The sequence below is a fragment of the Cupressus sempervirens genome, chromosome 1, assembly GCF_028749045.1.
Source record: "Cupressus sempervirens isolate cs-2001-9-10 chromosome 1, ASM2874904v1, whole genome shotgun sequence".
Classification (NCBI taxonomy): domain Eukaryota; kingdom Viridiplantae; phylum Streptophyta; class Pinopsida; order Cupressales; family Cupressaceae; genus Cupressus; species Cupressus sempervirens.
Genome location: NC_143118.1, coordinates 889,006,021 through 889,032,853, shown reverse-complemented (window position 1 = coordinate 889,032,853; position 26,833 = coordinate 889,006,021). Strand labels below are relative to the sequence as shown.

General features: G+C 36.0%; 1 protein-coding gene across 5 annotated transcripts in view; it reads left to right on the top strand.

Annotated features, from left to right (window-relative positions):
* Window positions 1–26,833, top strand: part of LOC149580705 (putative inactive purple acid phosphatase 27) — a 184,824-nt gene that overhangs the window by 59,250 nt on the left and 98,741 nt on the right. For all 5 annotated transcript variants that reach the window (XM_089792954.1, XM_089792974.1, XM_089792983.1 and 2 more), the window contains exons 8-9: window positions 9,161–9,347; window positions 10,771–10,838. In XM_089792954.1, the coding sequence (XP_089649080.1) occupies window positions 9,161–9,347; window positions 10,771–10,838 (255 nt within the window). The remainder of the gene's footprint in view (window positions 1–9,160; window positions 9,348–10,770; window positions 10,839–26,833) is intronic.

Below are 26,833 nucleotides of genomic sequence, written 5' to 3'. Positions count from 1 at the left end.
TCTTCACCATGCCCTAGTTGCCAACTTCAACACACTTGACAGCCACCACTTCACTCATTCCTCCATTTAGCTAGAGACATGCGCTAGTCATTATGACTCCACCGACGACCGCGACAAATGTTATGACTTTACTGACGGCCACAACAGATATTATGACTTCACCGACGACCATGACAGATGTTATGCCTCCACAGAGTTTTTCGCTTGACTCAGTTGCACCAGTAGAGCCAGCCGTAGAGATGGTAGAGTTGCTAGCGTTAGAGCTCGAACTTCAGCTTCGATTACATGTGATTGGTTCTGACGTGGTCACTATCTCTTCCTCTTTGTTGGCCGATGCCCAACCAGTACAACTAGTTGCACCAGTATAGCTAACATAGCTAGATGAGAGCATTCAGCCGACACAGGGAGCTCAATTTGAGAAGATTGAGGTGATGGAGAGAGCTAGAGCATTCCTACAGAGGTCGGTCCTTCCATTCAGTCCCCGAGGCATGGAGGGGTATCTCTAGGACCAGCTGCCCTATTGGAGCCACAAGAGATGGGAGTACCACAGTCTGAGGATGCGTCCGGAGAGGAGGCAGCATCAGATGTGGACGTGGCTACTGCAGGAGAGGCAGGGATGGATATCGACGGGGAGTGGACTCTCAACGATGTGGAAAAGAGGATAATGGGTCGGATGAGGATAGATGCAAGACATACCTCAAAGCTATGCAGGTTGTGATGGAGAAAGGATGCATCGTTGCATGCTAGGCTTTGACTCGTAGTAGGGAGTTACATTTGATCCGAGCTTATATTCGAAGAGTTTTTCCTGAGCGTTTTTGCTCCTGCTTTGAGGCCAGGGGATGGCCAGCAGTGGAGACACCAGAGATTTTGGCTGATTGGTCTACAGAGCTTGAGCTGGGACCGTGCAACACTCCGATGGAGAAGCTGGGGCACGAGATAGTGGGGTTATATAAAGGTATCTATTATGCTCATAAGCGTGCAGAGGCGAAGAGGGTATCAGAGAGGATTGCAGCTGAGAGCTCTATGATGGTTGGGAGAGAGACTAAAGAGAAGCTAGTTGCTGACTTGATTAGCTAGTAGGCAGTGTGGGCAGCCGAGCGTGCAGCGCTTTTGCGAGACAAGGAGATGGTTGAACAAAGACTACAGGCAGCCGAGCAAGAATTACAGATAGTTAAGGCCTAGGCCATGGACATAGTGCTTCTTCTCAAGGAAGCAGTGGAGGTTAATACGCAGACTCAGAAGGATTTATGCATCCGCACCGATCAAGTGTATGAGTTGTGCCGACACCAGAGCACTTCAGGGATGCCACCTCTTCCCTAGTTTATATTGTTTCTATGTTGTATTTTGTTGTCTCCTAATTTTGTTAGTTTTTGAAGTCATTTGGAGATGACTTTTCTTTTTTGGGGGGGATGATGTCCGGAAAAACGGGTAGTTAGATAGTTACCGGTGCGGCGACGGTTGTGTCATTTCATTGGCACCATTTTGGACATTATAAAAGTTGTGGACACTTATGTATTTGGGCATCACTATCTTTTTATGGAATATCATTGTTGTGTGCAAAAAACCATTTGATAATGAATAGTATTTTGCATTGATTATATGTTTTCTTTCTTGTTTGCCACGGGCTGAACAATGCAATCATAAGATTTACATCCAACATGCCTAGCTATAAGGCCTTTTGGGTTACGGCCAAATACATAAGAAATTACAATAGTAATTTTGCAAGATCCCTCAAGACTCAATACCAACTCTAGTTAGTCCAGATCCACACTCTGGTAGAAACCTCCAAAGAAGATCTCAACTTGTGCTCGCAAGCCCACCAAGCAATCTCCTTGTTTTCCAAGCCGCAACTACTAGCTCTTCTCAAGCTTTATCCAAGATCCAAGTGTAAATTGCCTCACATTCGGTGCTCTATCCACACACTCTACAAATCTTCTCTCACTCAGCTACTCCATCTTCCATGCTCTTCTCCAAGCTAGATGATAATCATAATCCTGTTGTAAACTGCCTCACATTCGGCGCTTTGTCCAAAGGCTCAGGAAAAACTCGCTCTTCGGTTGGTCTCCACACTGATTCCTGCTTCTCCTATGAATGAATGCATAATGACAAGACAAAGCCCTTTACTTATACAAAACCAAGCCACAAGTCAGCCACTAGCAAGTTACATTAAATAAACCCTCAAGCCACAAGTCGGCTTAGCAAGTTGCATTAAATAAACCCCTAGCCACAAGTTACATTTAATAATGCCACCTATTATATGCCTTTTCCCACTTTTCTCCATTTTTATTTATTTTTCTTCTAATTTTCATCACTTTCTCTCTCCATTTTTTTAAAAATATTTTTTTTTTTGAAAAATAAAATAAAAATAAAAATTAAAAATTTCCCCATTTATTTTTTGATGCAAGATGCTCCTGCATTAGACTCCCTAGGTAGATAGAAAAGTGTGTCACACACTTTGATGCCAAAAAAATATCGGCAACCATCTTCATCTTCACCAAAGGCTTCCACTCCAACAAAGGCAAGAAAATCAACATGCAAATCATCCACATCTGCATCACTCTATCAACCACTAGAATCTCAACCATCCAATCAGCATGCTCACTCCCAGGAACAAATGGAACATAATGCTTCATCAACAAACCCTCATCCACATCAACAACTAGTGAATCCACACCAGTAGCAACAAGCTCCATACTAGCAACAATATGTAGGTCTCCATCAAGACATTCCAAACTCACAATATGAGCGGTCTCTTTGCTCACAACAAGATGCTCTACAACATACAACTCACCACCAACAGCAACTAGATCATCCACGATCAAGTGCTCTGCAATCTCCATGTTAGACTCAACCAACTGATCATGAAAACCAATCTCCATACCATCATCAACAAGATTAGGAATATTCTCAGCAACAACCTCCAGGTGCTTTGCAGGTTTTGTATTAGGCTCCACAAATTGATCAACAAAACCAACCTCTTCCATCTCGACCTTGTGATGCCATCTTCTCTTTCGAACAAGTCTTCTAACTGGCCAAACAACTCTCTTCCAAATCAGTAGACTCCAACTCCAATAGCATAGAACTTTCTTCTTTGGTTCCTCAACTCTTTTAGAAAAAAGCAACATCCACAATAGTATCCACCCGAGCTATTGTCTCATTAATCCTCCTCTCCACTATATTATGGAAATTCGCAATCACCTTAGGGTCCAATCCTCTTAGAGCCATCTTCCAAGATCTTCGAAAACCCTCTGCAACAAATCACCAATAGATCAATCTTCTCGAACAATATCCACCTTCCATCTTCACAACCATAGATCCATCTACATCTCCTCCCAAGGTCTTGGTGCAAACTGCCTCAACTTCGACAATTTGTCTACACGCTCAGGAACAACCTTCACTCTGATACCACTTGACGCAGTGCAAGGTAGGAGAATCCGCAAAGGAGATGTCCTAGCTCCTAGCAAATAACCACACAGCGGAAGAATAAATAATAACACAGAGAATTAGATCCAAAATAATGCCAATTCTCATAATGTAATCATAAGATTTACATCCAACATGCCCGGCTGTAAGGCCTTCCGGGTTATGGCCAAATACATAAAAAATTACAATAGTAATTCTATAAGATCCCTCAAGATCCAATCCCAACTCTAGCTAGTCCAGATCCACACTCTGGTAGAAACCTCCACGGAAGATCTCAACTTGTGCTTGCAAGTCCACCAAGCAATCTCCTTGTTTTCCAAGCCGTAGCTACTAGTTCTTCTCAAATTCTATCCAAGATCCATGTGTAAACTGCCTCACATTCAGCGCTCTATCCCCACACACTATAAATCTTCTCTCACTCAGCTACTCCATCTTCTATGCTCTTCTTCAAGCTGGAAGATAATCATAATCCTGTTGTAAACTGCCTCACATTTGGCACTTTGTCCACAGACTTAGGAAAAACTTGCTCTTCGGCTACTCTCCACACTCACTCCTCCTTTGAATGAATGCATAATGACAAGACAAAGCCTTTTACTTATACCAAACCAAGCCACAAGTCGGCCACTAGCAAGTTACATTAAATAAACCCTCAAGCCACAAGTTGGCTTAGCAAGTTACATTAAATAAATCCTCTAGCCACAAGTTACATATAATAATGCCACCTATTAAATGCCTTTTCCCTCTTTTCTCCATTTTAATTTATTTTTCTTCTAATTTTTGTCACTTTCTCTCTTGTCCATTTATTTTTTTTTTTTTTGAAAATAAAAAAATAAAATAAAATAGAACATTTCCCCCTTTATTTTCTTATGCAAGATGCTTCTGCATCACGTTCAGAGTGGGTTCCCACCATCTCTTGGTGGACAAGGGTGATAGGATTTGCCAACTTTGTACTCTCAGTGAGGTGGAGTTTGAGGAACACTTCATTTTTCTCTGTCCTATCTATTATGAGATCAAAGGTAGGTTCTATTGTCTTTTCAAAGAGTTTTATTCCCTCTCATCCTTCTTTAGGTACACGGATCAAAGATGTGTTTCTCTTTATCTTCAGGAGGCTATTCGCTTTAGGGATCACTCTGTTTAGCACCCCTTGCACCCTTTGTCTGTCAAACTCATCACTTCTTTCTTCCCTAGGATGGTGCACACCAAACTTGTCCTTGCCTTCTTTGCTTAGGTTTATGAGGTCCCACAGATCCTACTCTTGGAGATGTACTCCTAGCTGGGTGAGTCACCTTCAAAGGAAACATCATCGACACTGCCCATCTTCCACTTCCACGGATTATCCTTCAGTTCTGGGGTTTTTCTTTGTCCCCTCGATTGCCTAATTTAGTTATTTTTTGGTGTGGGGGCTTGAACTCAAAGAAAAATTTAGTGAGTTACCCAAGTGGAAAATCGTGTTTTATAGGAACTCATCCACATTGATTTCCTCTTGATTACTTTCATTGAATGCCTTGGTGAATAATTGATAGGTATAGGGACTAATTCAGTCCCTATGAAATTTTATCTTTACATTCACCTAATGGAGAGGATAGAAACTCGACCCTCATAGGGATTCTCCATTGATTGCTCATCTGATCCTCGAGGGGAAATTCAAAGGTCACACGGGCTAGTGGAGATTTTGACCTCATCAGTGTTGGATATATTCCCAGAAAATCAAAGATAATCAGCAATAAATAGAAGCCAAAATAGATGCGAGAGACACAAAAATATCTTAGGAAAACCCTTCTAGAATGAAGGGGAAAAGCCAGCCACACAACAAGAGTCCATTTTATTGATAATAAAATTCAAGTGTACAATGCCTATCGCTTGATGCGATGTATATAACTTAAAGAGAGACTCTACACATTCCAACCGAAGGTCTCTTCAATTTTCTAAAACATGACTTTTTATTACAATTACAACTCTTCCTATTTCCATGCCTTAGTGCATGTTGAATGACACGTCTTTATTTAATATTATAATTTATTATAAATGTCCTTTTCAGTTAAAGGTGACCATAACAGAATTAATGCCCAAAGATAAAGATTTCTATTGTAGTTATAAACTCTAACACTCCCTCAACCAAAATGTCAACGATAAAATCTAATCACATAGATCCTATAAATTTCATGGAATCATTCAACATGAAAATCCTGCAATAAACACAACTAGATTCTCTCATGACACTAAGAGAACAATATACTCATCATTAATAATCATGGAGTCACTCAACATGATAGTCCTCTAACAATTACTAAACATGATAGATTTGTAAGAATCACAGCTAAGCCTTTAATCATAGACTCTCTCAATGTGAATTGTCATGAAATCTCTCAACATGACATCCAACTCCCATCACGGAATCTCTCAACATGATGTCATCATGGACTGTCTCAACATGATGCTGACTTCCCAGAGTAAGAGTTATCATAGTTGATTCTTACAATCTTATTTGTTCACACAATAATAGAAATAGGCATAACAAAAACAAGGCTTAGTTCCATTGAAGTCTCAAATTTTTACAAATACCATAAGCATTACAAGTATATATGAGAATGAAGGGGATTCCATAAACACTCCCTCTTAATTATGAAGCCTCCCTTTGAAGCTGAACATCTCCCTCTGAATCTCATATGCAAATATGTATCATTAATTGCATCTTGTTGCACCCTTCAACCAAGAGAGATATTAACCACTCATAAAGTCAACTATAATAGAGATCAATGTTAAAATCATACATTATTCCCAATGATATAACAATAATTCAAGATACAATACTTATCTCTTTCACCACAACATCCATAAAAAGAGATAACAAACTAGAATAAGCACCACTCGTAAAATTCTGCCAATGCTGAACCATACCAACAAAGATCATCACGAATGTGTTCCAAACCATACCACATGATGCATAGTAAGGAGTCAACTGATTTTGAGTCCTTGCAACTACAACCCCAATATTTCTTAGTGATTCTAAATTTAGAAATCGATAACCTAGGCACATTTTCCTAATCATATCTCACAATCTGTGCAAACGAAAACAATAAGGTCTAAAGCAGATATCAAGATCCATCTTTCACACTCAAGATGAAAGAATCAAACTCTTCACCAAATGCTTTGCCGACCAAGTCGACAAGTCCGAGCAAGAGCTATTATAGAGATTAATTCCCAAAATGATAACTGGAAGCCTACAATAGTCAAACACAATACTGTAGATGACCAAAGCTTAGGTTGAAGAACTCCTGAACTAGAACATATGAGTCAAGAGATAACTCCAAACGATGAGTGTCTTGCAGATCGAATAAAACAACAATAGGTTGGAGCCACAATAATTTCTTAAACCACACGATGCACCACCATGTGAAATTGTCGACGGTGACTCTTGAATACAGACATTACTAGAAAATTCATCAAAAGAACATAGAGCCAAAATAGATAATAGTAGATGAGGAAGCCCACAAGAAGGCAACAAAGATAGAATTGCACGAAGACAGGTAAACACCAATGCTCAAGGGACATGAAGTCAACATGAATACAAAGAGGCATGACTAAAAAACTTGCGATACATTACATAGGCGATAACCAAAATAGTCACGATAACAAAACACCAATCGTAGTTAGAAGCACTCTTGCTTAGATTTGCAGTGGCTAACCCTAGGATTTCATGATTTTCCTGCTCTAAAAGATCTATATCCGTAAGTAATTCCCATCCGTTATTAATTCCTTCATTATCCATCCTCTTTATGTTATCAATTAGGAGATCGTTTTTTGTTTGAAGTTCTTCCTCGTTACATATTTCATCCATAAATGTTTCCATAAGATCATTAACCACTAAGTCACTAAGGTATTCCGAGATTATATCTTACTTTGTTTCTATTTGCTGTAATACTTTCTTAGTTTCAGCTGCATCAGTTTTTCCTAGTGAACTCTCTTTATCCGTTGAAGGGCATTCCTTCTTGGAAATGGATCCTGATGTTAACAAATTGGAAGGTTTATCAACATTTCCCTCAGATTCAATCCATGATTTGCAGGTACTATCGTTGGGGATTTGATATGATCGGAATTAGGGTTACTATTACCTACTTCTTGGATATTCTCTAGGGTATATCTATACAAGGAGAGGTCACATTTTCTTCCCTAATTTCTCCATCTTCTTGGGGTTCACATTTTTTAGAGCTTTTAATATAAACCCCCCCTTTAACAATATTGAGAACTACTTGAACATTTGGATCACAAGTAGGGCGAGTAGGGTTATTCATATTCTCCCTTTTATTAGGATCAATCCTTTCCCTAAGGCTGCCTCTACAAAATTTAGGTTCTATGAAAATCGATTGATTATCAACCTCGATTTCAATTTTTGGGAAGGGTTTTGACATTAATATCCAATACTCACAACAATAATTGGACATGCATAGGAAAATTGTTCCTCCTCGCATGCAACGTGCTTACCTAGTTTATTTAAAATAATTAAGGTCAAATCCGGATGAATCCACAAGGTCAAATCCGGACCTTGCATGAAAGCTGTTAATAATCCGGCCTCCCGATCATGAATCCATAGGCTCGTGGAAAGTTGATAATCCAGCCTCTTGGGCACGAATCTGGTAACTAGGGTAGTTTAAAATATTTATTAACTAGATCTAGAAATAAATATTCATTTTCAAGAAAAGCATTTGTACTGAGGAGAAGTATTGAGTTCTATCTTAGCCAATTGCTGAAGCTTGAAAGAGGCTAGAGCCACTCTTAAAAGTGCGTGGCCAAAGATCGTTGCAGATATCAATGTGAACTCCAATTTGCTTCCGATGTTGCATGGAGGAAAGTGGCACCGAAGATTGATTAGATGTGCTTGTGCTTGGATGTCGCACTTGTTAAGTTAGTGATGCCTTGCTCATTAAGATATATCTATTTAACTCTTGACAATATATTTATTATATTGTCATTTTAACATTTATATTCTTTTTCTTATACTTACCCTTGAGAAAAAACGTAGATACTTATATTGTCATTTTAATATTTATATTCTTTTTCTTATACTTGCCCTTGAGAAAAAACGTAGATTTTCTGTAGGGAATCTTTAATTCCCAATAATTAATAAATTGGTAATATTATTTCTAATTTATTATTCTACTACTGTTTCAATATAATATATCTTTATAACACTGTAATAGTATTTTTTTGGTTTTCATATATGTATTAAGAATATAGACATACGAATCTTGTCAAAAAATAATAATAATTAAATGATTTTTTGTGTTTCTAGCTTGAAGTTTTAGTTGTGCTTGTGCTTGGATGTCGCACTTGTTAAGCTAGTGATGCCGCGCTTGTTAAGATATATCTATTTAGCTCTTGACAATATATTTATTATATTGTCATTTTAATATTTATATTCTTTTTTCTATACTTACCCTTGAGAAAAAACGTAGGTTTTATGTAGGGATGCTTTAATTCCCACTAATTAATAAATTGATAATATTATTTCTAATTTATTATTATACTACTGTTTCATTATAATATATGTTTATAACACTGTAATAGTATTTTTCTTGGTTTTCATATATATATATTAAGAATATAGACTATTATTTTTGTTAAAAAATAATAATAATTAAATGATTTTTTGTGTTTTAAGCTTGAAGTTTCACAAACAGGTCAAATAAAATGCTTCTAGTTTTTATTGACGTACATTTTTGCATGAATGATGTATCAGGGATTTTCCCAAATCAGGATCCTATTATGAGGGGCTAGACTCTGGTGGTGAATGTGGAGTGCCATATGAAACGTATTTTCAGATGCCAGTGAATGGGTCAGATAAGCCATGGTATTCCATTGAACATGGACCAGTCCACTTTACTGTCATGTCAACAGAACATTCGTGGGATAGTGGCAGTGAGCAGGTTTGCACTGTATTTCAAATTTGAGTTTCACACTTTTGTCACTAGTTAATTGAATTCAATTTCTTTTTATATCTGCTTTTATTTTCTCAATCATTTCTAAACTCAGATTACTTTTCCATAGGCAACAATGAAATCTAGTCCAATTCCTAGACTTTAGTAACTTAGTTGTCTAGAATATAGAAATAGAAGCCAAATTCTACTTATCACTGTTAGCTATAACCTACATGTAGAACACAATAAAAGACTTAGTACTGTTACATAAATAGAATGGTGTACAGGTAAAATGAAAAATAAAAAAGATGTCTATGGAAAGGTCCCATTTTCTGTAGTTTGCATGATGGATAGGCTGGGATCTTGAAGATGCAAATTTACATGCTCGTGTCGTATTATAGCATATCTTTCCTTCCAGGTATCTGATAAAATTTCTTTCCACTGTATCCGTCAAAGTGAAAACTGATAGGCATTATCAGTACTTTGAAGACCCATCAGCCTATGTCTACTTACTAAATGAGTAACTTACATAATTGTATACAGGTAAAATGCAAAATTTAAAACTTGTTTATGGACAGGAGGTCCCATTCTCTGTAATTAGTGTGATGTCTAGGCTGAGATCTTGAAAATGCAAATTCATACATTTGTGTTGTATTATAGCATCTCTTTCCTTGCAGGTATCTGCATAGCACTAAACAATTTCTTTGCACTATATCCTTCCAAGACAAAACTGATAGCCATTATCATAACTTTGAAGATCCATCAGCCTATGTCTACTTTCTAAATTAATAACTTACATTATGCTACACCTGATCTTGTAAGAGGGGATGTTTGAAGGAGAATCTAGTTTTTTAACTTCTTTTTCCCATTGCCAATTTGTCGTAGCATTTCATGCCTCTTAAAGACCAGGAAGGGATAGTAAAATTAAAACAGAAAATAAACAATGAAAAAAATTCAGCAGGGATTGCATAATTACTTTCAAGTGTGGAAAATGCAACAAACCAAGTAAGCATATTTTAAAATTGTGTATTCAACAAGAGTCTAGACTAAAATTCTTCGTGAATGGGATTTCTTTGAATTTAGTTAGCAAATAATATCTATCATTGATGTATATGGCGTCCAAGGCCTAGATTATTGTCTCGTAGCATGCAAAGCGTGGTGTTCTTTTCATCTATATAGCATCTAGGGCTTATAATATTGTCTTGTTGCATGCAATGCTAGGTTTTTTATTATTAATGCTATATGTGTCTTTACTGCCCTTTTTTTTGGTTAACCCATTGATGCACAGAAACATTTTATCATAAATCCTCAGTTTTTTTTGCTCTTTATCTATTAATAATAATGCGAAGCTACATTAAATGATACTGCCTTCTTGCATTTTGAAGATTTCTTAGTTGATATCTATTGAAACTAGTGCTTTTGTTTCGTACAGTTCAATTGGATTACAATGGATCTTGCCTCCGTGGATCGAAAACATACTCCATGGCTCATTTTTGCTGGGTAAGCATTTTTCTTGAAGGGTTTTTATTATCTTTTTGATATATGCATTAGTCATCAATTTACATATTGATTTAAGGACAACAAAGACTGAAAATGAAGTGAGTTTCACTTTGATAAGAATTAACAACAATTGAGAGAACAAGCTTCGATATGGAAGTTTGACACAACATGCGAGCATGCATAAGAATTAACAACTAAGATAAGATAAATTTATTAATGTCCATCAAATGACCACAAAATGGGTCAAAGGGATTGGCAAGATTACAACAAGAGACTAGCCCACAATAATGACACCAAATGGCACCCAAGGAAACGAGAAACAAACATCAAACCCAACCATACAAGCAAGAGGAAAGAGAACAATTGGAGCAGGATGGAACTCAATAGAGAGACCATGTTGCTCCTAGGAGGCCGGAGCACCAACAAAGAACCTGGAAACCGATGGGTAAGACAAAGAACCAAGAGTAGTCCTGGAACATCCTTGAGAAGTCGTGGAGGATGGCTGCCACTAGGGGGTCCTAGAGGGTGTATGCTTGTACTGAGAAGAGCCCCTATGGGGCTTAACTGATCTAGGAAATTCTAGGGAGGGGCCAAGCTGATGCTTTGTACCTTGAGCTAGAGGGAAGCCCATGAAGAAGGAAGTGATAAGTTCGCAAGAGTATGACTTTGCAGGAGCTTGGCCTTGTGGTACTTAAGCCTGGTAGCCTCTTGAATGCAAAGGGAAAGACACCTCTAATCAATGTATCTGAAGAAGATGGAGAGATCCTAAGATTCCTGGTAGAGAAGCCTAGTAGCCTCTTGAATGTTTAGGGCAAGGCACGTCTAATCAGTATATTAACAACTTTTGTCAATTTAAAGCTTTTATCCAATTAATTACTTTAAATATTGAAATAAACAATTTTGCACTTGAACACAATGACACAAGATTTATGTGGAAACCAATACAGGAGAAAATCATGACAATAAATGATTTTATATAAACTTTGTTCTTTTACAATGTATTGTAGGCTTCGACCTACTAGAGGCTCCAAGCCCTACGTTTATGAGCACTGACTCACTAGAAGCTCCAACTCCCACACTTCACAGGCTCTGACCTACTGGAAGCTCCAACTCCCTCCACTATTTTCATGAGCACCAATCCACTGCACACACACTTCTGTTCCACCCTGATAATGTTGCTTACCCATTTGATCATGGATTCTATTTTCTTCACAATTTAAAGAACACTTCTTGTGTGAAATTTGACCTTTAATTTGCTGCAACAAGTTCTTTATCCATTATTCAATGGCTACTCAATAAGCTATTTTTATGCCAAACTTTTTTTAACGCATATACACTTCATAGCAGTGAATCTGAAATTATATGCATATATTCTTCCACTCCCTCTTTTATATTCTATTCATTGCTATCACAAACCTCTTTTATATTCTATTCATTGCTATCACAAACCTCTTATTACTTTATTTTGTGTGTGTGTGTGTGTGTGTGTATATATATATATCAGAAAAACTGAATAGACATACACACACACACATATTTATTTTATTTTCCTTCCTCTTATATTTTTTTTCCACAATCTGCTTTAATATGTTTGCTCTACATTCTTGGCTATATTGATATCTTTTAGTAACAACCACTTTTTCATGGGTCTTAACTAACAACTAACATATCAAAGAAATATAGTTATTACTTCATTTTCATAGGAAGACAATTATATCAGTTACGTTCATGTGAATGAGATTAATGGTTACAATTAGTTAAACGAAATTCATAACTAAGAATTGAAAACACCATCAATGAATTTACTATGGAAATTAAAATCTACATACCATGGAATTCGAAACCGAAATCAATCTAGGGATGCTTCTTCAAACACCCAAGTTAGTCCACAAATACCATTTAGGATCAAATGACGATTACTATCCAATATCACTATATCAAAATCAAATGATGATTACCATCAAATACCACTATATCAATATCAAATGACGATTACCATCAAATAACACTATATCAATTAGGGCATCACATACTGCTGTATCAATTAGGGCATCTATTATTATAGGATCATTTAGAGCATCACATACCACTATGTTAATTAGGGCATCAATTACCATTGGATCATTTAGGGCATCAATTACCATTGTATAATTTGGAGCGTCAGATACCACTGTATCATTTAGGGCATTAGATACCGCTGTATCATTTAGGACATTAGATATCACTGTATCATTTGGGGCATCAGATACCTCTGTTTCATTCCTGTGGCAATAACATAAGATTAGAAGATATGCTCATAATCATTATTCTTATAAATAAAAGACTAAAATAACAATCCTATGGATATATTCCATATTCAGTTGAAAGATCATCCGTTCTAACTGGTTACCAATTAAATTGACGAGAAAGGTTGCTTACATCAAAGGAGATAACTTAATTCAACGATATAAATTAATTCATCATATCTTCGACTTGTATAAATATCATAAAAGTAAAAACACCTGTTACCAATAAATGTTTGAATGCTCAACTTATCTTATCTGATACACGTCCTGACATCTTGTGGAGAGGGGAAACATTGTTAGGGGCTTAACCTCCCAATCACGGACCTCAAACTTATCCCCACACTTTCTCTAATTAAAAAGACCCTCTCTACCTGGAATAGACATGGAACACCTTAACAGTCTCTAAGCATTCTGGTATTTAATCACACCATTCGACTTGACAACAGAGAATGAATTGGACATGCATGAGCTATTAAATGATTCCTTTTAAAATAACAAATAATTTTTATGTCACATCTGATTCTGTTTCATGTTATTGCAGATCTCACCTCTTCACCCTTTCCTTGGCCATACAGCCGGGTGAGTCCCAGGTGTTTAAATATTAGAGTAAACCAACTCATTCTGCTGATCCTCAGCTGATGTATGAATATCACGTGTTTTAGTATATCACAGCTTCTATGGTTTGAGAATAACATCTTAAGACTTGCAAAAGTACAATTCGATTATGACTTACGACAATAAAAGAAAGATGTTTGGACTCAACCTGACAATTTGTCTTTACTCAGTAAGGAAAGATTAGTCTCTTTGATATTATAGTGCAGACTTCTCATGGACCTACTTCCTTCTGCTATAATTTAGAATGCAGAAATAAAAGGATGAAGATGTATCACTCAGAAAAGAAGTGACTACTTAACTTGGTCTAATGTAATACAAAATCGTGAGCCCTAGCTTGATGTTTAATAGCCGGCTTTCTCACAGAAGCAATCTGTATGCAATATTAGAACGAGTCTGATTTCCGCCTTCAATAAAGGTGTAGAAACAAGGAGTAAAACTGTGGAAAAAAAATGCAGGAGTAAAATCGCATGGAGGCAAAATACATGTCTGACTTTTCTTGGCTTCCAAATATAAATTGATAAGGAAAAAATATATATATCAATCAATTATGGAAAGTCGATCACATAACCTAGTTGTTGAAAGAAGGAAGAGCCTTGGCTGAGCACTAACAATCCAGTTCTTCCACTAGAGAAATTTCGAATGCACAATCTCTAAGTGATTAATAATCATGACTTTCATTAGAAGTAGAAAAGAGAAGGTAAGGACGTGACAAATATGGTAGAGATAAATCGGAAATAGAATGGGAAGAGAAAATCAATTCTTATTCTCGTTTTCTCACGGCTCCCAAATATATAGAGGCATTCGATTTCTCAAAGGCTTCCAAAAAGCCGTAACTCTTAAAGTAAATGTTTTGCCTTCTTGGATGCCGATTTAATATGCCAAGTGTGCATTTCGGTTTCAAGTAAAGAATTGAGTAAATAAGGAAAAGAATTTGAAGGTTATAAGTTGAAAGAATATTATAAACATATTTATTTACTTGCACGTGAATATATCTTATTATGATGGCACATGGTAAATGTTTATCCAAGGTCGTACCTTTTTAAATATGTATATCTAAATACATGTTCCATCTTGGAAGATTTATTTTATCTTCTTGTACATGCATTTAAATGTACGTATTAAATAGATAAAATCTTGCATAAGAATAATATTATGATCAAAACCTGCAAAAAGAGCGAATTTTTCAAATACAGCCAAACATCATCCAAACAGATTTTCAAAACCTAAGAGATACGGGCATTCGTCCTCAAATATATCAAACACTTATGGCCTAAGAAGCCTTAATATGCAGAGACGGGTGGATGATTCAAGATATGCGGGTACATCTGTGTTTAAAACATCTAATAATTTTGCTCCATCGGTGGATTTGTAGAATGGGTCGGTTGGCAATTTTACAAATCAATGCCCTAAGAGGGATCCCCTTCGTCATACTGCTGAATTCTGATGTAAAGCAAAGACAACGATTCATTCCACAACCAGTTTAGACAAGCAAATATTTGTATTCAACTCTACAAAATATGATAGCTAGAATCTGAACCCTATGTATATGAGGCAAAAGGGTTTCAATTTCTACCCATCTGTAGATCTACCATCTCAATTGAAGGTCTCCCCACCGTTGCATTCTCCTTCCAGCTACATCCCTCCACATCGTAGGGAACCCCTCATTCATCAGCCGTTGTCTGTGCTTCCTAAGGCATCTCAGCATCCCTCAGCAGAGCATGAAGACAAGGTCCTCATCATCAGCAATCAAGATAGTGAAGAGTGTTGGCAAGAATGTCAAGAGGTCGTTTTATTCGCCTTTTGGAACGGCCCAAAGGAGAATTACACAATCTGATTGATTGGTTGGAGGATTTTTGTGGCTTCCAAGTAAGTATCTCGCATTACTCTAATAGATTAGTCTTTATTCATTGCTGTGATGAGGATGTGAAAAAAGAGTTTCTTATGGTTCCTGAATGTATGTTTAAGGGTCATTCGATCAATTTCTTTGATTGGATTCCAAATTGTAAAGAGGAAAATTTAGATCTAACTTCTCCAACATGGTTTGTCATTAATACATTGCCTCCAGAGCTAAATCAAATAGGTATTATCAAAAGAATTGGCAGATCATTATGTGAGCTGATTGGTTTGGATGTGTCATTCAAAAGGTGTAATAATATAAAATTTCTTATCAAATGCAAAGTTAACAATTCAAATCTTAAACATATAAAGTTAATCACAAACAAATCAACATATAACTTAAATTTTCAGAAATATGAGGGTAAGATTACAGAGATAATCAGGTTGGACAATGAAAGGAAGTCTTCATTAAGAATTTTACCTAGAACTTCAGATCCCAACATCTCTCTTTCCATGATCAGAATAAGGCACCTGAGTATGTTGTAGGAAGAGCATGAATCTGAGGAAAATAAATTAATAAAACATACAAGATTTATCAGACATTTCAAAGGCAGATAAGGCAAAGAAAGAAGCAAGAAAGGATAATATTCCCTCATGTCAAAAGATTGGAGATCAGCAGGACAAAATTAACATATCCCCAAAGAATAAAAATGGGAGTCATCAGCCAAATATGATTAACTCATTTGACTGAAGCAAGGGCAAATTGAAATTGCTCGAACAGGACAATGACTTTTGTTTTATGGGAATGTCTCCCAAAGCAAATAACAGACCGAAGTTACAAAGTATAATTGTTGATAACAGAAAACAAAGAAAGAAAGAAAGAAAGGAAAACTAAGAAAAAGAAAGATGTCAAGAGGGCAGAAAGCGAATCAGAGACTCTACTGGTACCTAACTTGGAGGATAATAAGACTTCAGCTAATTCTTTAAGTAACATGGAAGATATGGAACAATCACTCTTATTTGAAGTCTCAGCAAAGAAAGAAAGTGATACAGATGATAGATATTCTAAGCAACAATAGCTAATACCTTCTATGGCAAATTCAACTCCAGATAAAGAGTCTCCAAAGTAGTTAACCAAGTTTTGTTAGACTCCCTCTCCAAAAAGAGAATATTCGGAAAACAGGGTTAAAATAATTGGGTTAGAAGAGTGCAAGTCAAAAGAAATTCCTATTCAAGACTTTCAGGATTTTTTGAACCAAAAAGTGGATAAGATTGAAGAATTAGAAACAGATTTGCTCAAGAAGGAAGAGAGAGACTATCTAGAAAAGCTTTCAGAAGAACTAAGTAGGGTATTTGATTCCGACAATGAAGACAATGATAGTATTGCTCAAAAAGAAGAACTTTTACAGAAAGTTTTACAGCTAGGAGGAGACAACTATACCTTTTCAGATCTCAAAAGGGACCTAGCATCCTTTGAAGAAGAAAATAGGACAAGCAAGAATTCATTGATAGATAATAGTATTCATGAAGATGAAGATAAAGCAACTAGAGTGCAACAATGTATAATAGAACAATTACTTCAAGAGCTGGAAACTGATGAAAAGGAGGTTAAGGAGAGTAGTAAAGCTGATTTGGTTAAGAGTGCGCAGGAAAATTTGGAACAGCTGGGTATAATAAAGAACCTTGAAGGAGTTAAATTTCCTCATTGTGGTAAGATGACAGCAAAAAGAGGCAGAAAACTTAAGGAGCTCAGAGAAGCAGATGGTAAAGCTTGGGAACAGCAAAAAATAAATCAACTTTTCAATAGAGGGAAGGGGAATAGCCTTCCCACAGAACGATGAAGATCACTATGTGGAATGCTAGGGGCCTAAGTGCCCCTAACAAGAAAATAATTTTAAAACAAAATCAAAATAAGTTTGAATCAGATATTATACTATTACAAGAAACCAAGTTGAATAAGATAGGAGGTCTTAGTTTAGGTAAAAAGCTAGGTATCTGGAGTTGTTTTATGCATGAATCTGTAGGTGCATTTGGGGGTTTAGGGCTCATATGGAATCATAGGAAAGTAATGCTAGAAATATTAATATCAAAGAATAATTTGATTAGTGGTTTAGTTAATAGTATGAAATCGAATATCAAGTTTATTCTTTTTAATATATATGGGCCAGTAAGTAATATAGAGAAAAAAATAGTTTGGAAAGAAATCAGCCATTACGTGGAAAATTATCAGAACATTCCAATAATTCTAGGTGGAGATTTTAATACGATATTAAATTTGAATGAGAAAACTGGGGGAGTTCAACAGATCTCCCAATCCATGAAGGATTTTAAAGAATGGTGCAAATCCCATAACTTAATTGATATTCTATGGAGCAATGGGATTCACACGTGGAATAACAAATGGAAGGATTTTGCATATATTGCGGATAAATTAGATAGGTTTTTTATCAGAGGAAGTTTAGAAGTAAATAATCTAAATATTTAGTCATTGATTCTTCTGATTGCTGGTTCAGACCATTTCTCTGTCAGATTGGAACTCAGTGAATTGTATAAACCCACTAGAAATTCGTTTAAATGCGAGAAAATGTGGTTTTTGGACTCTAGCTTCCTAGAAAACATCAAAGAATGGTGGTTAGAAGGTGATTTTGAAGGGTCAACAATGTTTATTTTCATATCTAAAATGAAAATGCTGAAAGGAAAAATTCTCAGATGGAACAAAGAACATTTCAATAATATTTTCAAAGAAAAATTAGAAATCGAGGATAGATTAAAAGAATTAAATTTAGAAGTTATCAAGTATGGTATGAACAATGTTAGTTATAATTTAGAAAAAGAACTATTGGCTAAACAAGAAGAAATTTTGTCTAAGGAAGAAATTTTCTGGAAATCAAAATCTTGAGAAAGGTGGTTAGAGGAGGGAGATCGAAATACTAAATATTTTCATAATTCGACACTCTATAATAGAGCTTGAAGTACTATTACAAGTATCAGAAATCATGAGGGTACAGTAGTAGATAAACCCAACGAAATTGCAGAGATTTTTGTGAATCACTTCCAAAATATATTAAATAATTTTGAAGGGTCAAATAAAATAGAGCAAGATGAACTGCTTGAAGTAATTCCTAAATTGGTTACTTCGGAAGATAATAAGGATCTAAATAAACCAATTTTGTTAGAAGAAGTTAGGAAGGTAGTATTTAGCATGATTCTAGAGAAATCTCCTGGTCTAGATGGATTTCAGCCCTTTTTTTATCAGAAATGTTGGGATATTATTGTTAAAGATCTCTGGGAGGCAATCGAAGCCTCAAGGAGGGGTGGCTCACTGCTGTCAGAAATTAATTACTCCTTTCTTACCTTGATCCCCAAGAAGTTTGAGCCTAAGACTCCAGCAGATTTTAGGCCTATCGCATTATGTAATACCATTTATAGAATATTCTCCAAAATTTTAGCTAATAGACTTAAGTTAATTTTGCCTAAAATCATTTCTGAGGAACAAACGGGTTTTGTTCCAGGAAGATCCATTTTGGACGATATCATAATTATTCAGGAAGCAATTCATTCGGCTCTCAAGAACAATGAGGCTTGTATGTTTATGAAATTGGATATCCAGAAAGCCTATGATATGGTTGATTGGCGTTTCATTTGCAAAACCTTAGAAGCTTTTGGTTTTTCATGTCAATGGATCAATCTTATCTTTAAATGTATTTCCACTACCAAGATTTCTATTCTCATTAATGGGACGTTGGAAGGTTTTTTCGAAATCTCGAGGGGAATAAGACAAGGTGATCCGTTATCCCCGTTTTTATTTATTGTTATGGTAGAAGCCTTTGGGAGAGCTATTAAGAAAGCATATAACAATAAAGAAATTAAAGGCGTTATTGTAACTAGAAACATTCCTAACATTACTCATCAACAATATGCAGATGACACAATCTTGCTAGGGGAGAGCACTTTAAGGAGGCAGCTAGTATAAAGACCATTATTGAGTGATACATGAAAGCCTTTGGTCAAAAAGTAAATGACGCTAAATCGGAAATATTTTTCATCAATACGGATGTTAAGGTGGAAAATCAGATTTGTCAGATTATGGGGTACAAAAAAGGTTATTTCCCGTGTAAGTATCTTGGTATAGTGTTAGAGAAGGGCAATAAATCAGGTAAGGTCTGGAATAATACTTTGAAAAAAGTGGAAGCCAAGATTGGAAGTTGGAAAGATAATTGGCTCACGAAAGAAGGTAAGAGTATTAAGATTAGATTGGTCCTATCAGCTATTCTGACTTTTCCGCTTTCTTGTCTTCCTCTTCCCAAACATCTTCATCATAAGTTCGAGGTCAAACTCAGAAATTTTTTGTGGAACGATTGTGAGGAATCCAAAAAATTGGCACTCATTAAAAAGGATAACATATGTAAACCTAAGGAGTACGGTGGGCTTGGAATCAAGAATCTCCTATGGCAAAATGAAGCACTAGGGGCTAAATTGATTTGGTGGCTAAATTCGGAAAGAGACCAGAAATGGGCCAAGATCTTGTACAACAAGTATCTTATTGCAGAAGACCCTATTTCGATTTTCAGAATGAAGACTCTCCTTAAGGGATCAAAAAGCTGGAATTTCATGGTTAAATGTCATCATCTTGTTAGCAATTATCTTACTTGGGATGTTGGAAAGGGAGAAGATGCTCTTTTCTGGGAAGATTTGTGGGATGGACATCCACCTATTGACAACAATCTTGTCCCAGCTAGTCTCAAAGAAAAGTTAATTAATTGTTGGGGTAGGAAAGTAAGTGAATACAAAACTAAGCTAATTACGGATAATCAATCTTTGTGGATTTGGAAATCTTTGGAAGAAGTAGATATGGATTAGGATGAGATTAAGGCTTATGAAAAGATTATCTCTACTAGGATAGTTAAATAGACAGAGCAAAAGGACAAATTGATCTGGGCGGCGTCAAATGATGGTAAATATAGCGTTAAAATTGGATACAAAACTTTGGAAGTGGAAATTCCTCTCAATCTGTGTTGGGATCCTGCATGTCTACCAAAAGTTGGCTTTTTCTTATGATTAGCTTTTCAAAAGAGGATTCTAACGGCTGATAGGCTCAGTAAAATAGGTATTGCAAGACCATTGAGATGTGTACTCTGCAAAAATGATTGTGAAGATGTAGATCATCTCCTCTATAAATGTCCTTTTTCTCGGGTTTGTTGGGAATGGCTCATTCAAAAATTGGGTTGGCTTTCTCCTCTCTTCGAAAATCTTACGGATTTTCTTATTGGATGGCCCTCTCACATCTGTAAGGGTATTTATAGTAAACTATGGAACATTCGTCCCTCTATACTTATGTGGGAAATTTGGAAAAAAAGGAATAGAAGGATATTTTTAGGGACAATGAGACGAAAGTAGAAGAGCTAATTCTAAAAATTGAAGCAAGCATAGTGGAAAATGTTAATTCCCACCTTAGGAAAACTCGTATGGAAGAAGGCTCCTTTTCACTCTGGGATGGCTTCATCAAAAAGACATGGCCAAATCTGATCAATCCCCCGCTTGTTTACTTCAAGAAAAATAAGGAGGCTAGGAGAAATTGTCAATGGTCTCTCCCCTTGAAGGGTTGGGTGAAGCTTAATTTTGATGGAGTGGCTAGAGGTAATCCAGGGGTAGCAGGCATCGGTTGCATTGTTAATAATGATTCAGGCAAGTGGATTGCGAAAAAAGCCATGGCTATTGCTCCAACTTCTAATAACTTGGCAGAGTTCGCAGCTCTGGAGGAAGGACTTAAAATATGCCATCATTTAGGCATATCAAAACTCATTATTGAGGGTGACTCTCAAATTGTTTTAAATGCAATTAGGAATAGATCAACTCCTAACTGGGTCCTCAATTCGAAACTAGAAGAAGTCATCCACTTGCTAGATAGGTTTGAGGAAACTCGTATATGTCATATTTATAGAGAAGGTAACAATAAGGCAAATCTCTTAGCTAATGTAGGGGTGGATGGCGCAAATTTACTGGAATTGAGGTAAAGTATTTCATTATAATAGTATTTTCCTTCTTTGTTTTATTTCTTATTTTCTTGTATTCCTCTTAGGTTACCTTGGTATTAGGTGTTAGGTATGCATAGGGCAGGTATTATAGATTATAAATATGGTTCAAATTGCCAAACATAATTCCTCATGTCTCTGTGCGTTATAGACTAGTGGGATAGTCCTTTGGTTATTATTAGATTTTTATTGGTTTGCCACTTTTTAGAATCAATTAAGGGGGTGTTAAGTGATATCATTAGACCTCATGGCAGACATCGTTCTTTTTATCATCATTTATTAGAAACTCAAGCTTGGGGCTAAGTGATTAATTAAATCCCTTGTTGATAGCTTGTCCAATAATCATGGCATGGGTTGGGCAACTCTCCCATGAGTCTAGGTTATCTAGGTACTTCTAGAGTATTTGGTAATCAACTCTTTTCCATTAATTAGAGATTTCGGTAGCTATTAGGAGCATTTGCTGAATTTGAAAAAGGATATGAATAAATGTGTTTTTCACACTTTTGAGAGCCGAACTAAAGTGTTTCGTGGTAATGTGAAACCGGAAAGGTGGAACAAAATTCTTAGGGCTGTTGACGTTATGACCAGAATTGCAGTTCGTAGAGCGATTGAAGAAGGTATCTTTAAGTATGAACACTCATAGAGGACCAACAATGATGTGATAGGCATTTTCATAGGATGCAGGGCAAAAGTTGGTTTTAAGAAATGGGATATGATTCGTTTATGTCTTAATCTCGTTGACTCAACTTGGTGCAAAGGTATAGTGGAAGCTATTACAAGTTTGGATGAAAATTTGTGTTTACCTCTCCTAGAGATGTACATGGAGCATCCCTTGAGGAGTCTCATTATTGCCAACACTCCTAGACGCCCTGCCCTAATTATTACGAAGAGGTTTGCTTTTAATATGGAATGGCCCAAGATGGAATCCTGCTTCCATTTTCTGATGGGTTGGAGGAAAATCACAGTTGAGGTGGGTCATGGTTGGCTGGTAAACTATCTCAACTTGCACAAGGCCTATAGCCACCTGGGTGTGGTCTTTGACAATCTTGATAGATTGGATTTCTGTACTCCAAATATCGAAAAAACAACAGGGAGAAATCCACATTTGAGTTTCTGTCATTCTTTAAGGCCGAAAACCCAAATGATGTGGTTGAAGTTATTATGATCTACTAGAAAAAGTAAAGATGGCGCGGAGAGATTGGGATCGAACTGCAATTTGCTCCTTGATATTGGTCAGTGCAATTTTGTTCGCCTCAGAGTCAGAGTGTTGGGGCTTTAGACGCATTTTGTTTTTATACATAAGTATAGCAGTAGCTTCGGCTATCTTTAGGTATTATTAAATTTTGTTAGGTCATTTTAGGGTAAAGGGTGATATCGATAGCCGAACTGGCTACTAATTTGGATCCTCTATATAGTGGTCTCCTTGCTATATAAGCGGATTGAGTTGTTAGTAGTTTTATGTATATTTGGTCTTAGTTTCTTAAGATTAGGTGTTATACATTTTTGGGTAAGGAAATATGGTTGTTAAACTTTTATGCTTATTGACATAAAGAATTATAAAATCTAATTTGGTTAATTTAAATTTATATGTCATGAATGGCGTTGGATATTATGCTGCTTTGTTTATCTCAATTGATTGCTTGTAGGGTTTGGTTTAACTGTGGATTTTGGGTGATGCTGAGGTTATATCCTTTTGATCTATTTCATGATTTATGCCTCGAGTGTAGTGGGGCTGTCTGGAATGCTTATGGCGATGTTGATAGTTTTTGAAATGGAACAATTTTATTAAATAGGAGGATGGACTTCTGAGGTTTTTGTCGGATTTCTTCTTAATTCAATGTTTGCAGGATACTTAGTGTCGGTTTTAAGATTTTATGACAATTTCACTTTGGATCTCTCTATCAAAAGTCAGATGTATAAGCTTTATGGCCGGAGATTTTGAGCTTATAGGAGATGTTTGATGTCAAGCTTTAATGTTCTCTGGGAAATTTACTCATGTTACATTGGTTGGTGTATTTGATTTGGAGATTTGTCTGTTGGCAGTGTGTGTCTTTCCTTATCTATTTTGTTGTTACATGCTAGGCTCTACTTTCTTTCTGCATTTAGTATCTGGTGTTATGTTTCTAAGTTAACTGATTTAAGATTAGGATTTGGGATTTTTCGAGAGGATGCTCTCTGTCGCTTGGCAGAGTGTGAATTATCATTTTAATTATGTTTAGTATGACAATCTTTTGGATATATTCGGGGTGAAATGAAGGCCCCAGTATGAATATTTTCAGATTTGAATCCTAAAGCTAAAAACCAGGAAACTGGTATTTTAATCAGTCAATAAAATTATGTCGAGTTTTATCTTGATGGTAACTATTTTATTTTATCTAGGAAGATCTGCATACGATGGTGATTTCTCAAGAATTATTCACTAGTTCTATTATTGGTAATTTTTACTAACCAAGTTGATTGCCAAGCTCAGAAGGTGGAATGAGCATATTGCATAGTCTGGGTGGCTTGTATTGCATTATGGCAAGTCTGGCTCTATTTATTTTGGGCACTTTGCTCTTGGCAAATGTATGGATTGACTATGTAATCTTCTTGTATCAAATCTGATGTAATTAATATGAAATAAGGTGACTGGGGTATGCCCCTTTTACGATGTAATAATAAAGGACGTTTGTCCTAGGCTAGACTGGAGGTTTTCTTCTCTGTTCTTTCCTACCAGTGCCCGTTTGAACAAAGAATTGCTATTGTAATTCATTTATTTAAATTAATAAAAATTATCAAGGCCTTGGTCGTTTACTGATAAAATAAAATAAAATTATGATGTCACATTTAATTTATATTTGTGTATGTACATAAATATGTATTATAATGATGTGCTGAAAAAGTCAACCAAAAGCCATTTGAGGTACGCATTAATTAAGTTTATAGTTTAAATGTTTATTTAATAGCTCATGCGTGTCTAATGTGTTTATCTTGTTATGTAGTCGCTAGGTCCTCAACCATGGTGATTCACAATTCATACCCATTTGCCTAGTGATGGTGATGCTTCTGTGCCCAATTCTTTTCTGACAATGCTTCCACCCCTTTGACGTGCTCTCTACAAAGAAATTCTCCACAGTTAAATCATATTACCATAACAAGTTATTAATTAATCATAATGGCTAACCACCTTTTCAATTCCATGAATTCGTGATAAATAATCAACTAGCATGTTATCTTCATACGACTAACCATCTTACCATTTCGTAGGAGTATAACAAATTTAACTGTCAGCTGACTTCATGAGAACCTCAACTGCTATATGAACATTTTAAATTAGGTAAAAAATTGGGATATAACACATTCTCAAATGATCTATTCTCTTATATACAAATCTCAAATGTAGGATATGACTTTTCATGAATTAACATGTTCTTCTGTTTAATCATGGAACTTAATATTATATTTTAATTATCCTTCTTTTTACCATCACTTCTTTGTTCCTCACGGCAAAGACTATTAAACCAAAGTTATCTTAAGGTAGTGATATTTCCTTTTGGACTTGCATCCATATGTCATGCTATGTGTTCGAGATTTTGGGCGCACAATTATTATTAATCCCCCTTATTGCAGACTTGTGGTTTAAACTTTAAACACTATCAAATTCAAATATGTCTTGATTCACTCTATATCTCTATTTTAAACTAAGTGTCACCAATACCTCCATTTAGTGTTTTTGCATAGAAACCGCAATGACTTGCCATGTTGAGTTTTTTTGGAGGATGTAAATGTACTAATGCGGTTTGAATTTTCTATGCTTACCAAATAACATTCTCAATGCATATGTATATGTCATTTAAGAGGCATGTATCTGTAGAGACATGTCTCTTTAACTCTCATTAGTTATGAATAACATTTGTTTATTATGATTAAGAAAGGTGAAAATAACTCATATATATATATTTATAGATATATATCCAATGATTTTTATTTGACAAAGGATACAAAACATTAACACTTCCTCTTAGCTGGGGAGGATAAAAACATAATTAAATAGTACACCATTGGCAATACTTATGAATGACATATCAAGGAAATCTTTGATCAACAGACTTCCATTATATGATATCATATGAGCATTGGCCTACCAGAATATCTACACACGATATTCACCAAATACTCTTTTGATATCACATCAGGTAACATGAGTATTGGCCTATCAGAGCATCAATCAAATGATATTCACAAAGTACTCTAAGTAATGGCTTATCAAAACATCAACTAAATGATATTCACCAAGTACTCAATGCGGTAATGGCCTATTAGAATATCAAGGCAAGATATTCCTCAAATACCTATCATATATCTATGTAAACAACTTATAGACAATCAATTTAATGATATCTACCACTTAGTTGTTGATTTACAAGACAAAGCCTTTCATGATCTATTTCAACATTTACACAAAATGTATATCATGATTTAAATTATTGTAAGATTGTCACCTTCCAATAACTTCTACAAATACAAGTGATAATCATTTGGAAGTCATCACTTCATCATGATGTACACAAGGGGCATTGCCCATACGCACATGAAGTCACTATGGATACTATCATGTGGTGTTGTCATGACATACACCATGAATCATATCAGAGAATGAGGTTTTCACCTCAAGCTTATCTCTCATAGACAAGAATGTACTACGAGGGATTTCACTTGAAACTTCTTCTTCATGAAGAAACACTAACCTTTTGAGCTCCTCGTCAAGGTTATTTCCAATAAGGCATTAAAACTCCCTCTGAATATGAAATATATTCTATATTTGCTCCCTCTCTTTGTCCAAGGTTGCCTCTAATGAACTGTCATGCTCCCGGGTTCAACATGTATCCATCTATCTAAGAATGTTATAGTCTAGATATCCTTGGTTTACATGGAACATCATCCAATGAATCGTAGTCCCTTTAACTGCTATAATTTTGTGATTAGTAGAGAAACCATCTTAGTATAGCCTACTCCTTTTGAACCAATATGACCAGGATTCTTGGAAGCAAATTGAATGAATGAATCACTGAATGACAGATTTTAATAATGTCCATGAGGCCAAAGTAGCCTAAGGGACCACTTAGAAAAGCACACCACCCGAGAGGGCGGGAGGATCCTGTCTTTTGAATCTGCTTCTTTAGGTCCATTCTTCTACAATGAATGTTAATCAGTAAGTTTGTTGTCCTGTCCAGCTATATTTCCTCAA